The 15,038-nt window shown below is 39.4% G+C and overlaps 2 protein-coding genes across 2 annotated transcripts in view; one reads left to right on the top strand and one right to left on the bottom strand.

The window, feature by feature from the left end:
* pdzd8 (PDZ domain containing 8) overlaps nucleotides 1-2,923 on the bottom strand; it is a 63,747-nt gene extending 60,824 nt beyond the window's left edge. Inside the window, exon 1 of the mRNA XM_079833025.1 lies at nucleotides 1,862-2,923. Within this exon, the coding sequence (XP_079689151.1) occupies nucleotides 1,862-2,748 (887 nt within the window). The 5' untranslated portion in view covers nucleotides 2,749-2,923. The remainder of the gene's footprint in view (nucleotides 1-1,861) is intronic.
* A 3,629-nt stretch (nucleotides 2,924-6,552) lies between these two features.
* On the top strand, nucleotides 6,553-14,986 carry pex13 (peroxisomal biogenesis factor 13). The gene is made up of 4 exons (XM_079833038.1): nucleotides 6,553-6,733; nucleotides 7,140-7,873; nucleotides 9,707-9,829; nucleotides 13,286-14,986. The coding sequence occupies exons 1-4, from the start codon at nucleotides 6,663-6,665 to the stop codon at nucleotides 13,642-13,644; spliced, it is 1,287 nt and encodes a 428-aa protein (XP_079689164.1). The 5' UTR covers nucleotides 6,553-6,662; the 3' UTR covers nucleotides 13,645-14,986.
* Nucleotides 14,987-15,038: the final 52 nt, after the last annotated feature.

Here is a 15,038-nt window from a genome sequence, read left to right as displayed (position 1 = left end):
AATAATAATGTTTCTGTTTTGAATCTTTAAGGAAGATTATTTTTCTAATCCATTGGCAGATAATTTAGTTTGTTTCAAGCAAAAACTCAATTCATTTAGATTTTTTCCCCCAGGAATCAAGAAAAAATATGTAATTTTCCTTAGTAAAAGCATCTTGATTTAAGAATTTTTAGATATTTGGACTGGAAAAAAGACAGAAATACCAAGTCACAAAAGCATGTTTTGTAGTGTGGTTTTACCTGTGGTGATCTAAATAGAGCACTTATTAAATTTAAATAAGAATATGCTCTAACTCTGTAATAATATTAAAATTTCACCCATTAAAACTTTTTAGTTGATGAAAGTTTTACAGATATTGTTAAATATCTATACATTTCCTGTGTCCTATCTCAAGCTACTCTACTGTCAGCTCAAGCTTTTGTCAAATTTGTCATGTTTCAAAGAAATAAAACATGTCATATATATATATATATATATATATATATATATATATATATATATATATATATATATATATATAAAAAATAGGCTAGAAAAGGGACCGGCCCCCGGGTATGTCCACAATATCGAATCCGGCCCCCTTTAAAAAAAGTTTGGACACCCCTGCTCTAATCAATAGTTAAGTATGACGTTTAACAGAGAACACAGTGATTTAATTCCCTACTCACACAACCCAGCTGCGTGGGGTCAAAGTTCAAACACACCATCCAAACTGATGAAGATTACAGAGTAAATTCATCTAGCCGTTTTTGCCTTCCACAGACACTACAATTAACTTAATGGATAAAATCACAGTGTGGTGCTCAGTGTCATGTTTGACTGTGATTTGCACATTATGTTCATATTGACTGTACATAGGCAAAGTATGTCAACAGAAAGACGAGCAGTTTGACTGATGAGCCAAAAAACATCAGACCATTTTGTGCACCTGTCGACTCACAAAGACAATGTTAAACCTAAAGAATCTAAAGCAGCTGAGAAATAGTCAAACCACACACACTTGCTGAGATATCTTAAGGTTTATTGGCAACCAAATGTTTTAGGTGTGCCAAGTATGCTGAGTAATAGAGAGCAGTGAGGAGTACGTGGTGGATGAATACAGCAATCAATCCACAGTTTGGTTGAACGCCTTAGTCACAGACCTTTTATTTTTCTCAGCTAAAAACAGGAAGTAACTTAATCTCAACGTTGTTTCACTTTTAACAGTCAGGAATATGAGCACAGTAAATGGAATTGTGACCTAGGGAGGAAGGCGGCCTCCATTTCCAGTTTCACCAGGGGGGACATAAACATACACACCCTAAACACACTTGCTGTTCTCATCACATGACCTTGCCAATCACCTCAGAAGTCTCTTATTGCATAGCCACAGTACTTCTGTCTGTTTTCACAACCATGTTCAGACATGAACACACACTACCAGTTTCACAACCTCTCTCTAAAGCAATGCTAAATAAATATTAAAAAAAACAATAGACAGATAATTGCATGACAGCTTTCACTGATATTATTGCTACTGCTGCTTTCAAAAAAAGTTTGTTTTTGTACATTGATATGTTCATAATTGTGTCAAAACAGAGGAATGGAACAATTTGGATTGACACCACAGACAAAATCAAAAGTCTTGAAAATAAAAACATCCAAATTATAAGCAATATCTGTCTTTCTCCATAAAACACTGTATTTGGGGAAATAATTTTGGGATCTGCTACATTTATTCATCTTCAAGACACCTAACTGTAACTGTCCAGCCATAACTGATGGACCTGAGACCAGATGGACGTCACTGACATGTCAAAGGCAAGGGACAGACAAGAGGTATAGCCGTTGGCATGTGAAGACACTATTTTACACACATTACCTTATTTTGTAGTTCGGTAAAGTGTGCTTCTTCTTGATAACTCTCTTGAGCTGGTTGACTATGATGGAGGTGAGCTGGGGCAGAGGACGGCCCTCAAATTGAGACTTCACCTCGAAGTCTATGAGCGGGTCCTCCAGGAAGGAGAAGGACCAGTGCGTGAAAGGCACGCGGGTGAACTGCAGCTTCAGGCGGCCCGCCACCCGGGTCATCTTTACAAACAGATAAGCCGATTTCCCGAATACCAAATCGACATCAATGGCCAGATGGAAGCCGCCATTATATTCTAAGTCAACCTCGAAATTGAGCTCCTCTGGCATGTTGTCTTCATTGAGAGCCACGGGTTTCATGAGTCTGGCTGTTTTGAAAACGGGCACCGAGTTGCCCAGGGAGATATCCCGCAGACTGAGCCCCTCCAACAGACGCCCGGCGGTCTTGGTCTGGAGGAGCTCCTCAAACTCTACCTTGATCTTTTTAGTGATCCAGTGTCTGACGACTGGGGTGTCTCGGAGCTCGCGGAATAAGAACAGAAATATGGCATTGAGGAAATCGCATGTCTCTGCTTTGGAGGTGTGCTGAGAGTCGCTCAGGGAAGGCGGTGGCGAAGACGGCTGCTGTTTGGGGCTGCTGCCGGGGACGGTGGTCTCTTGCTGCTTGGGAGAAGCGGCCTCCGGTAGTTTGGAGGCAAAAGATGTGAAATCTGGTTGTTGCTGCGTTGATTCGCCTTGTTGGTTGCTAAAGTAATCCTTCAGAGCGGGATCAGGAACTGCTTTGACATACTGAACTGTCCTAGCGACAGGCTCGGGGCTCCTCCGGTACAACAGTAAGAGCTGCAGAAGGAGTGTGACGATGGCCCCGGAGAAGGCAGAAATTAATATCAGGTATATCATTTTCGGATCCCCCGCTGCGGTGTGCGGGTTAAACTGTACTCATGTTCCGCTGTCAGCCCGATTAAACAAAAGCGAGTTCCACCTGGCCGCTCACAAAGCTGCCATATCATCTGCTCCTTTCCTGGCTGGGCTTCGGAAACTGCCGCTGATTGGTGGAACGTACCATCGCGTCAACGCGCTGGAAGTCCTGCGTCATGACGGCATCTGCCGGCTGTGAGCGCGACCAATTTTGTCACAGAAAATATGCACTAGAACGTTTTTAAACTGACTATTGATTAGTCATTACTTTTTTTTTTTTCATTAATTTTTTACATTACAGACTATTTACACGTTTTGGACTGACAAATCTTATACAAGGAACTAAAAACACAATGAATTTGACATGGTATTGGAGCTTCCTCACATATACAGAATAGAAAGAATAAAGACAGTTTAATCAGAATAAACATTAACATATAATAAGCATATTTACAGCATAGTAAATAATAATACAAATAAATAGGCTATGACTAAATTAATTGACAAGGATATTGCACAGAACAGTGGGGAAGCCTATTGCACTTTGAAGGCATTCAAGAGGGAAATAGCCTGTGGGAAGAAACTGTTCCTGCGCCTAGATGTTCTTGTGACTATAGTGATCTAAGCCAGTGGTTCCCAACCACGTTCCTGGAGGACCCCCAACAGTGCACATTTTGCATGTCTCCTCAATCAAACACACCTGATTCAGGTCATCAGCTCATTAGTAGCTACTCCAAGACCTGATGTGGGTGTGTCAGACAAAGGACACATCCAAAATGTGCACTGTTGGGGGTCCTCCAGGAACGTGGTTGGGAACCACTGATCTAAGCCACTGTCTGGAGGTTGTGGCCAGGCCAGGGTGAGTGGAGACTGTGATGATTTTACCTGCCCTTTTCCTCACTCTGGAAGGGTACAGGTCCTGGAGGTTGGGCATGGGGGCACCAATAATCTTCTCAGCAGTCCGGACTGTCCGTTGTAGTCTCATGATGTCTGGTTTGGCGGCTGACCCAAAGCAGATAGATGAACACAAAGCAGATAGATGAACACAAAGCAGATAGATGAACACAGGACAGACCAAATGACAGCTGAGTAGAACGGTGTCAGTAGCTCCTGTGGCAGGTTGAAGTTCCTCAGCTGGCGAAGGACCTCCTCTACAACCTCTGCTGGGCCTTTTTCACAATGATTGTCCTACTTCAGGTCCAGAGATGGTGGTGCCCAGACAGGAACCTGAATGACTCCACTGCTTCCACAGTGCTGTGCTGTTCCTCCTTAATGTAGTTTTACAGCTAGATGGAGGGGATGATATAATGCAATGGCCATGAGATAGGAAAAGAGGAAAAAAACATAATAATTAATATTACTGAGGAAGTTCCATATACATTGAATCAAATTCCCTGGCTCCAAACCATTTTTTATTTTATAAATTAATGTAAATTTTCTCTAGTGTTTTGTATAAATGCAAAAGCAACATGTAATGTCATTATTATCTGTCATAAACATAGGAAGCTGATTCTGGGGATTGTGTTTAGTTCTCAGCCAATAGCAATGCGTTTAACCTCTGGGTGTGCAGCCATTAACTTTATTGAAATAATTAATCCCCATGTTGGCTGGCAGCAATACCCTCACAAATCCTGTTTGATCTTTATCAACTCATGTTTCACTGGTACTGGAGATCTGATCTATTTCAGTCCAGAGACATATATAATAGATTACAAAAGTTGTAAACCAAATGAACATTGCTCCAGCTCCATCTTGTGGGCTGTCAAAGATATTGCTGCAAAATACGACCAGGCAAAAAATGCACTACATATGGTCGCAACCGGCGTTATATAAGTAACCTAATATTTATGTGATGTTGTTACTGTCCGGTGACTGTGAACTTTTAAAGGACATATAAAGCTATGAAATATTGTCCTTATATTGTAATTATTCGTAATTGCTGCCTCACACGTTTACTGTGTTTGATTAACTGATGTTAACTCACCACATTACCTATTATAGCTGTCGCTTAAATTATATGGACATTAATTTAACACTCATATCTGACTGATAACAGATTAGGCCTACTTCCTAAGCACCCTGAGTTTCACAAAAAGAACCGGAAGTTGAAAAAACACCCACCCACATAGGGTTTATTTTTGAGCATACAATACACAAACATATGCTCAGATTATAATGGTGTATGATACAATGTGACAGTAAGAATTTTATGTTTATTTATTTATTTATTTTTTAAAGAAAAAAGAAAGAAGCCAGGTAATAAAACTTCAAGTAACCGCTATGAGTGCCTGTTCCAGTGTAGGCTATTCCAGTGCGATAAACATGCAGTGTCAGGATGGCCGAGCGGTCTAAGGCGCCAGACTCAAGGGTTTCGTCCTTCTCAATACATGAGGTTTCTGGTCTCCGAATGGAGGCGTGGGTTCAAATCCCACTTCTGACAATACATTTTAGAGAACATGACATAAGCAATATAGCCTGCACTGTAAAAAAGAGTCGTGATTTCAACGGTAAAAGACTGCTAAATGGTTTAAAACAGTTAATTGGTTAATAGAGAGTTTCCATACTAGCCTACAGTATTAGACCTAACCTTATATTTAATGTAATTTTACAGTAAAATACCCTTAAATGTGCAGTTTTTGGAAGTGAAATAACAAATCATTGCATTATTTACAGTGAAAGTGAAAAAACCTTCAGTTGAACCAAAAGTTGACATTCCCATATTTCCCTGCGTGACACTGACACATTTCTTCACATTTCATGTAGCTATAGCTGAGCTATTCACGTTTAAATAACTGTTTCTTCTTAGTCTTTCTTTTTTTATATATCAGTTATGTACATTATGGGTTTTATGTTTCATCTAATTTTGTTAAATTAATGTTTATTGCAATTAATGTTTATTTATGTGTTACCATGGTGTTCAGTGTTTGTGTGAATGACATTGTGTACCTTCGATTACAGTATCTTTTCAATTTGTGGAAACGCTGATTGTGATGAGCTTTGATTCTTTGTGCTTTGTGTTTGTCAGTGTATTACAAAGGGACGAAAGAGATATTAGTACATCAATAGGTTGGTCAATTAACGTTATATCAGTTAATGAAATACTGTTTTTACTGAATAAGTTAAGTCTGTAAAACCTAAAATGTTGCTACCATATTTTATGTTCAGCCGTATTACGGTAAATTTCTGGCAACCACAACTGCCGGAGACAACTGTTCTTGGGGAATTTTGAAACATTTAGGCTTGGCTAAATCGTTTTCCGAAAAGTCTGTAGAATAAAATGTAGAATTATAACGATATCATCTAATTCCAAGTTTCTTTTTCAGTGTCAGGATGGCCGAGCGGTCTAAGGCGCCAGACTCAAGGGTTTCCTTCTCAGGTTCTGAGGCTTCTGGTCTCCGAATGGAGGCGTGGGTTCAAATCCCACTTCTGACAAGAGTCTTTTAATAAATACAATAGAGACAGGACTCGAAATAAAAACGAAGTTTGTTCAAGTGGTGCGTCGTGAGCAATCTAAAACAGTCACGTCTCGCGGTCACGATTTCCATGAAAAGAATATCAGATTAGTCAGCGATCGTGCTTGATATGCATAAGCAGCATCAGACGAATAAGCAGTCCGGTTTCAGACATTTTAGCGTCAGATCACCGGAATTAGATATTTAATTCATTAACGACACCTCACACACCTTGTGTGTTAAAAAGTCAAACTTATAATAACAAGACGGCAAGCACAGAAACGACCACATCCCAATCGATTCAATTATAGATTGCTTTAGTCTCGTGTCGAAAGACAGTTGCAGAACCATGTGAATGATCGATTGCTCTAGCCTGGCGAATGGGACAGTTTCTGTTCCTGACGGTTGTTGTGCAGCTCGACTTTTGGTCTGAAATATAAAATAATGGCACAGCCTCCACCAAAACCATGGGAAAGGCGAATCCCTGGAACATTAACGGCACCACTAAACTATCGGTTTGTAATAACTCGTCTTATTTTGGCCAGTATGTCTAAACGACGAAGTGCTGGAACGCTAGCAAACATATTAGCCATAGAGCATATATATAATATATATATTTGACGACGTGGTATTTTGTTGTAAAATAATACATATGTGCGTATGTTTGGTTTTACTGCGATGCTGAGAAAAGTTCTGTGTGGTTGTATTAACAATTATACTTTTGCTGTTAAGTTACGTAAACTTAATGTTTGGCTCGTACTCGAGCATGCCAATAAGTGTTTGCATGTGAGTGTCAAAGTTCACCAATGATGTGTTCAGACTTTTACTTTTAAATAGAGAATATTTCAACTATGTTTTGATCATTATTGCTTTTATTTAGTTATGCCATTTCATTTGAATGTGTTTATTTCTTATATCTAGCTCTACTGAATTTGGATCAGCATCACATAGTGGGCCATCGATGTCTGGTCCTCCAGTTCTAACACGTGTGACACCACCCATCCCTCCAAGATCCGTCCAACAGGCATACCGCCCTACATACAGCTCGTTTCCCTCCTCATACAGCCCTTATGGGAGCTCCATGTACGGGGGTTACAGCCCCTACAGCTACAGTGGTTATGGAGTTGGAGGTGGCCTAGGAGGTGGCCTGGGTTATAACCGTTATAACTCAGCGGACGAAGTCCCACCCAGCCGCTTTGTCCAGCAGGCGGAGGAGAGCAGCCGTGGAGCATTTCAGTCCATTGAGAGCATTGTGCACGCCTTTTCGTCGGTCAGCATGATGATGGATGCTACTTTCTCTGCTGTCTATAACAGCTTCCGCGCTGTTCTGGATGTGGCCAATCACTTCTCCCGCTTGCGCATACATTTCACAAAAGTGCTGTCTGCTTTCGCCCTTGTTAGGACCCTTAGATACCTATATCGCAGGCTGCAGAGGCTGCTGGGAATGCGTCAGGATTCAGAGGTGGATGATTTGTGGGCAGACAGTGCGGCCTCCTCTGTGGTGTCTGCTTCAGGAACCAGAGGGGCAGGGATTGATGACCCCGGAGTGAATTCTGTCAAATCTTGGCCCATTTTCTTGTTTTTTGCTGTTGTTCTTGGAGGGCCGTATTTGATATGGAGGCTTTTGAGGTCCGCTGAGGGTGCTGAGGAAAATGGTGAGACATTCCAGTCTTAAAATTCACCCACTTTTCTCACTATTTATTGGTCTGACATGAGTCCAGTATTATTCAATGTCTATCACTTCTCTCTATTTTGGCTTTAACGTAGTACCATGGGACTGTTAATGAGAATGATTTACACCACTGTTCCAAAAATTATGGGTCAGTAAGATCTTTAAAAAATATATATATATATACTTTTATTAAGAAAGAATGTAATACATTGATCAAAAGTGAAGTAAAGTATTGTAATACTAAACCAACACCACTGAAAGAAACTTCTACACTTCTCAGTTAGGCGGAGATTTGTCACTGAATTTATTGCCTGTCATTCTCCAGTAGCAGTATTAACATTAAGTGACATGACATCGGATGCACAGAAGCCAATGGCACATGTCACTATGCGTATTGGCACATCCGGTGGCACATCTGGTCTTCATTGGCATGTGCCACTGACATTATCATGACACACTGACACTGACATGACACTTGACTGACACAGAGTCGCGGAACATGTCGCCATGTGTTGTGACACTTCCAGTAGTGACTGACAGATTAATCGAGCACCTATACTAATGTAATTGTGACACAAAATCCTAAATAAATAGCATAATTTTGTGATATTTTAAATTTAAATTAAACGCATTAAAGTCAGTAATATTTTTTCAAACGTGTTTTTGTCACGTCTGTATTTGATATGCATGTGCCACTGAATGTATTGTAATACGTCACAAACTGCCCATTCTAGGAAAGACACAAAATAAATCTATCATGGTTCACTACGAATAACGCATTAACAGTTGCGTCCATTACTTACTGTAAAACTTTATTTTTGCGTGATGCTGCACAGACACACGCCAGTGGGTGTCAGTGTAAGTGAGTGTAACACTGACCAGCGCAAGATTCTCATCGTGGCTTTAATATTTTAAGACAAGTCCATCCAAAAAAGTGTTAAAAAAAATCAATTATTAAAAATCATTTGACTTCAGCGATTTAGCGTTAAGCTTTGTATCAGTAGAAACCTGGTAGAATATTCAAATTATCGTACTTTACCCCCTCATGTCCCCCTGAGACGAGAGAATTATGCATTTTGCATCATTGGAGGATTTTTTGGCCGCTCTGCTCGGGCATTAATAACGGAGCGGTACGGAGCAAAGTGAGTGTTTCAACTTTTCAATGAATTCCTATGAAAGTTAAGGAATTATGGGCATGATCTGAAAACGCGCCAGACTGGACACGCGTCGAGAATGACTGCTGCGCTTACCTCAGCTCTTCGCTCTCGTGATGAATGAAATCTGACTCCTGCTTCGTTTGTCGTGACTTTCGTTCGGCTCACTCACACTTTATTGAGAACACACGTTCCTTTTTTAATTGTAGTGTCTGTTCTCTAACTGAACAAAATTATTTTGTTACTATGAATATCAAAATGATGGTGGGGGCGGTGTCATGGTGGGCAAGTGATATAACCAGTAGCCGTGGCCTCGTAGGGCAGCGAAGCCAGTGCATTCTGGGTGTTGTTGTCTTTCATCCACATGAGACAAATACATTTTCTGTCTTTTCTCTGTCTAGAAGGCACCAAATTAAAAAATAATTTCACATTTCTACTACATAAATGACCCAGTTTAAATACACATTCATCTTCCCAGTGCTGAAGTACCCCTTTAAAATTACAAAACTGACAACTGTCCCGGGTGTCTTTCAAGCTGGCCTCGGGCTGCCGTTATTGTCAAACGTGTTTGTTTTTTTTACGGTATGTGTCTGAAAATGGAGCTTTATATGAAGTTGTGTCTGTATGTTTGTGCTTAATAGAAGTTCTGTACTGTTTTGTAGCCACTAACTGGGCAAGTGGGGAGGATGACCATGTGGTAGCCCGAGCTGAGTATGACTTCACAGCTGCGTCTGAGGAAGAGATCTCTCTACAGGCTGGAGACATGCTTAATCTTGCCCCTAAAGGTAAAAGAACAAGACACATTCTGAGCAGAAGTGTACTTAAACACTTTAACATAAACCCTAGGGCTGGGCAAAACGTTTTTTTGTTCAAAATCGATTCTCAAAGGCCACAAATCTTTTTTTTTTTTTTTCATATTTATTTCTGCAAACATTGAACATAAGATTAACGTACATCTAATTACTAATCTTCTCCACTAGATCACCCTCTTATTTGCCTTGGAGCCCTGCACTGGCCTCAAATCTAGGCCCTAGCCCGTGTCCGACAGCTTATCAAAATTCTCGGCCCGAGTCCGACTGGAGCCTGTGTTTTGTTTTTTTTAATCCTCCCTATTACACATTGTTGCAGCCATTAAAATAGTTCAGTTTTGTTTTTAATGTCAAAGTAGTTATATTTCGTTTTGTTTCTTTATTAAGTTCATTTAGAAAAATGTTTGAAGCATTTTTTTGTTTGTTAAATTAAAGTTTTTGTTTTTTAAAGTGACGACCCAGCGGGTTAACCACGTTTGATCAATTTAGCCTCTCAAATCAACACTTGAATTGTCTTGCTTATAATAAAATCCATAGATATAAAACACTTCAAGCATCACAATGTTAGTTTAAACATTTAGCCTACTATCACCACCACTACAGTAAAAAGGCATTTTTGACAAGCTGAGGCAGGCTTCTGCTTCTGCTGCTCGCAGCGGCGCTCGCAAACAAAACGGGATACACAATCTAAACAAATAAAAATAAAAAAACATGCAGGTTGTCTTACCTTAGACCTCTCCGCAAAATGAATATAAATCCGATCTTCAATTCCCACGTTATATGCACATTTAACAGAGTTCATATCAATGAAAGAAAAACGGATATGATCTGCATTTTATTCATAAGTTCATTTCAACATCAAAGACCGCAATATGAGAACGAGCGACCTAAGCACTGGTAAGAGCATCAGTCTAATTTGTTTTAATGAAGTTGATTGTGTCTTTGAGCATCTAAGACTTTCACTTGCGGCAGTTTGCGTGTTGGCTTGCTTTACTGCAGCGATGTGTGTTGCATAGCGCCGTACTCTAAACACTGCGAGCCAGTCTTGACAGTCGCGGTATCATAGTCTCATGTTGTTTCCACCAGCCCGGCCATAGGGGCGTAAAAAAGTCTGGGCCCATCGGGCTTGGGCAGAAATGCAGGGCTCTAATTTGCCTTGCGCGATTACAAAGGAGCGAGAGGCGCGCCTGTCAGTCATTCATTCATTCATTCATGCTTAAATGGCGGCTTACGGTGTGTTGTCGATGTTTGTAATGCTGAGGTGAAATGCTACAAATCTGCAGAAGCATTTGATGAGGCATCACCCAGACATTGCAACACCCTCACAGCCGAGCACAAAACCGATAAAAATTGATCACATACATGCGAATGCTTGCCTTGCATTATGATCATTATACCTGAGCATTCACATAAGCACGTATGTTAGCCATTATAGACATATAGTCAATAGAAAGTGCAGGACCAATAATTCAAACCTAATAGCTTATATTCTAAAATGTTTTCCTCAAATAAAAGTTAGTCCACATAAGTCAGGACGTTAAGGTATTGTTATTCATTATCACGGCAACTACTTGTGTCCAGGTATGAACGAGCTTCTTCTCGTGTATGAAAAGTAACGAGCGGTGACAGCACGCGTGCAGAGGGAGGCTCGGACGCCGGGGGCTCCGTCTCATCCCCCGGCAGAGAGATGACCGAGCGGCGCACCCCGCAAAGAAAGCACCCATTCCTGGTTACGGTCTCGATTCTCGAAAGGCCTTGTCAGGCACTACGATCAGCCCGAAATACAGACGGTTTTGCCTTCGTGTTTCCGAGATATAGCCGGTTAAAGTTTCAACTTTGACCTGCTGTAACTCGGGACCCCCGTGGACTTCTGGGGCGTGGGTAGGCCTGTCACGATAACTACTTTTTGTTTCCTGATATATCGTCCCAGAAATAATTGCGATAAACTATATTATTGTCATTTTAAGCCACTGAATTTTATGCCACTGAATATATAATCCTAATATAACCGCATAATAATGCAAGTAGACCTACACACTTTCAAATGACAACCTTTTAATTCTTTAGATCATGGAAATTAAGGGTAAAAAAGATATTATCCTAAATAAAATAAAAAAATATTTAATAAATAGTAAATAAACATTTTCCCTTGTGAAACAGCTTTAACACTCGTCATTCTGCGTTGATTTATATGTGCACCGGAACAGGGGATTGCGGCTTTGAAATCGAGTCCATTTGGGCTTATTCTTCCAAACTGTCAGTAGTTGTCAGGAAAACACTATAAAGCCTCAAATGGTGGCTTTTTTCACCTGTCGATAACCACTCTGTGTATGAAGGAACTGCCCGAGAACCACTTTCGCCTCCGTCACGGAAAACATTCAAGATGACAGCTCAATCGAATAAAATGTTGGTGACATTCATTATCATGTAAACATAATAGGCAATATATTGCATCACAAAAAATTATTGAGGTCATGTACATATATTGTGCGATATATCGATATATCGATATATTGATTATTGCGACAGGCCTAGGCGTGGGTGGTCTCGTTCGATCCGTCCCCCCAAGCACTATAAGCAAGGCAGTGTGTTGCGGTTCTCCGTCCTGGGGGTTTCCAGTCGATCCTGCCCGGTATCGCTTATATGCTTGTCGCAAAGATAAAATCGAATGGCAATCGCATTCAAGGAAGGCACGCAAATGACACAGAGATAGTGACAAAATTTAATGCACCTTCTGGGGCACGAATCAAAGCTCAGACGCCCCTGGAGGAAAAAGCCTCCATAAAAACGGGCCGAGTCCAAATGACGGTCGGCAAAATCGCAAGAAAAGCTTGTCCTTTACTGAAAAATGCTGAAAATCATCCAATATCCTTTTTATTTTTTAGAATAAATATATCAAAATATCCATAAAAACAAATTTATATAAAATGCTTCTCAGATACATTTTTTTTAATAAAGTTGCATGAAAATTATATGCATTTGAAATATAGAGATGGGTTCTGATTAAATGTACCCAAGTGCACCTAAAATAAAGAGTTTAATGTACAGTTAATTGTGTACTTTATTTCTTTTTAATTACCCACTTACAATCTTATGTTCACTGTTCTTTAATGTATTTGTATTAAATCTATATTCATTGAGTTGAATCAAATCGAGAATCGAAATAGAATTGATTTGAGAGCTTGCGAATCGAAATGGAATCGAATGGGAACATCTGAATCGATACCCAGCCCTAGTAAACACACTGGCTAGATAATCCAAAGGGAAAATGAAAATAAAACAGTGTGCATTGTCACACTTTTTGCACTGCAACTCCTCACCAATGTAATGTTTTAAATTTGACTAATGTCAAGCATATACACTTTGTACCATGTATATTTTGTTCTAGGCATTGTCTTACAGCTTGTACTCTATGTATTTCACTCTTTTCAGAACAACAGCCCAGGGTGCGTGGCTGGCTGTTAGCCAGTGTGGATGGGCAGATCACTGGCCTTGTCCCTGCCAACTACGTCAAAGTTTTGGGCCGGAGGAGAGGCAGAAAGCATGCAGAATTAGAGAGGATGGCACAGGCCCAGCAGGCTGCACAGAACCTTCCAGCACCTCAAACTGCCCTGGCTACAGCTTCTCTTCCCAACTCCAGATTGGCCGTCCCTGCCTCATCAGATCCAGATGAGCTGCTGGATTCTGTTTACGGGGAGACACAAAGCCTTCATGCTGCCCTGGAGGTGCAACCTTCCACAAACAATAGCAGTGATACTGTAGTGATAACCTCAGAAAAGATGGACTTATGAGAAAGCTGTTTGTGTGGAGAGGTGCGTGTCAGTGTGTATGTATGTGTGTCTGTGTGTTGATGGAAGCTAGGAGAAAAGTGTATCCTTCATTAGAATGTATCGCCCTCTTTATAAATTGGCCCAACAGCTAAAAAAATGAGAGGAACAAATGGAAAATTAAGGTAAAGAGTTTAAATAGAGGTGAATAGTCTTATACCTTTATATGTATCATTTGAACTGCATAATTCCACAAATTTTAGTAGACTGTTATGCTTAAAGCCATTGCCAATATATTTTTTCCTTCAACAAAATATTTGGATATTTCAACATTTAGATTGTCAGTTTGTGTTAATAAGACCCATTCATTTATTTAGAAAAATAATTAGGCAAAATGGATTCAATTTGCATTGATATGCTTGCTTCAAGCATAACATTTTACAAATATGTTGTCATTCATGTATACAGTTAATGCATCTGATTAGTTTAAACTAGTTATCATATCAATCTGATTTTGTATAGGGTTTATGACTTTCATTATGGGAATTCACTCACTCTCCTAATGTAAGAGTTTTAGATTGCCGATCATCTTTCTGCATTGTTGTGAATATTTAATATTTTCATTTTAAGCTGTGTTGTATCAAGGATTAGTTTGTGCTTTTCTCTGTTTTCAGACTTCATACTGCTACTCAATGTGCAATTATGTATATACAAGCAATTATTTTGCCAGTAAATACTTCAAAAATTGATCTCCTATCATTTTCAGTTGTTTCTAATATTACAGAATTACTGATTGACATTTACCTGGCTAAGAAATTGAATTTGTAAATAAATAAAAATAAGTAATAAAAACGTGTTACAAAATACACAATCAGTTTCTCAACTGTTCAAAAGTATGGGTTAGTTATTTTAGAGGTGTTTGAAAGAAGTTTCAAGGCTTCATTTATTTGTACAAAAATACAGTAAAAACAGTAATACTGTGAAATATTACAATTTAAAAACTGATTTCTATTTTAATACATTTTAAAAAGTAATTTATTCCTGTGATGGCAAAGCTGAATTTTCAGCATCATTCCTCCAGTCTTCAGTGTCTCATGATCCTTCAGAAATCATTCTAATATGCTGATTTGGTGCTCAAGAAACATTTCTTATTGTCAATGATGAAAACAGTTGTGCTGCTTAATATTTTTGTGAAAACTGATACTTTTTTCAGGATTCTTTGATGAAAGTTCATTTTGTAACATAATAAATGTCTTTATTGTCACCTTTGATCAATTTAACGTGTCCTTGCTAAGTAAAAGTATTAATTACAATAAAAAAAATTAAAAAACATACTAAAACCAAATTGTTGAATGGTAGAGTATACAAGTTAAATCCATGGCTACACACTATGGTTATTAAATAAGGAGACTGTTTTG

This window comes from Gobio gobio, assembly GCF_949357685.1.
Source record: "Gobio gobio genome assembly, chromosome: 13".
Classification (NCBI taxonomy): domain Eukaryota; kingdom Metazoa; phylum Chordata; class Actinopteri; order Cypriniformes; family Gobionidae; genus Gobio; species Gobio gobio.
This window is presented reverse-complemented; position numbering and strand designations above follow the sequence as displayed.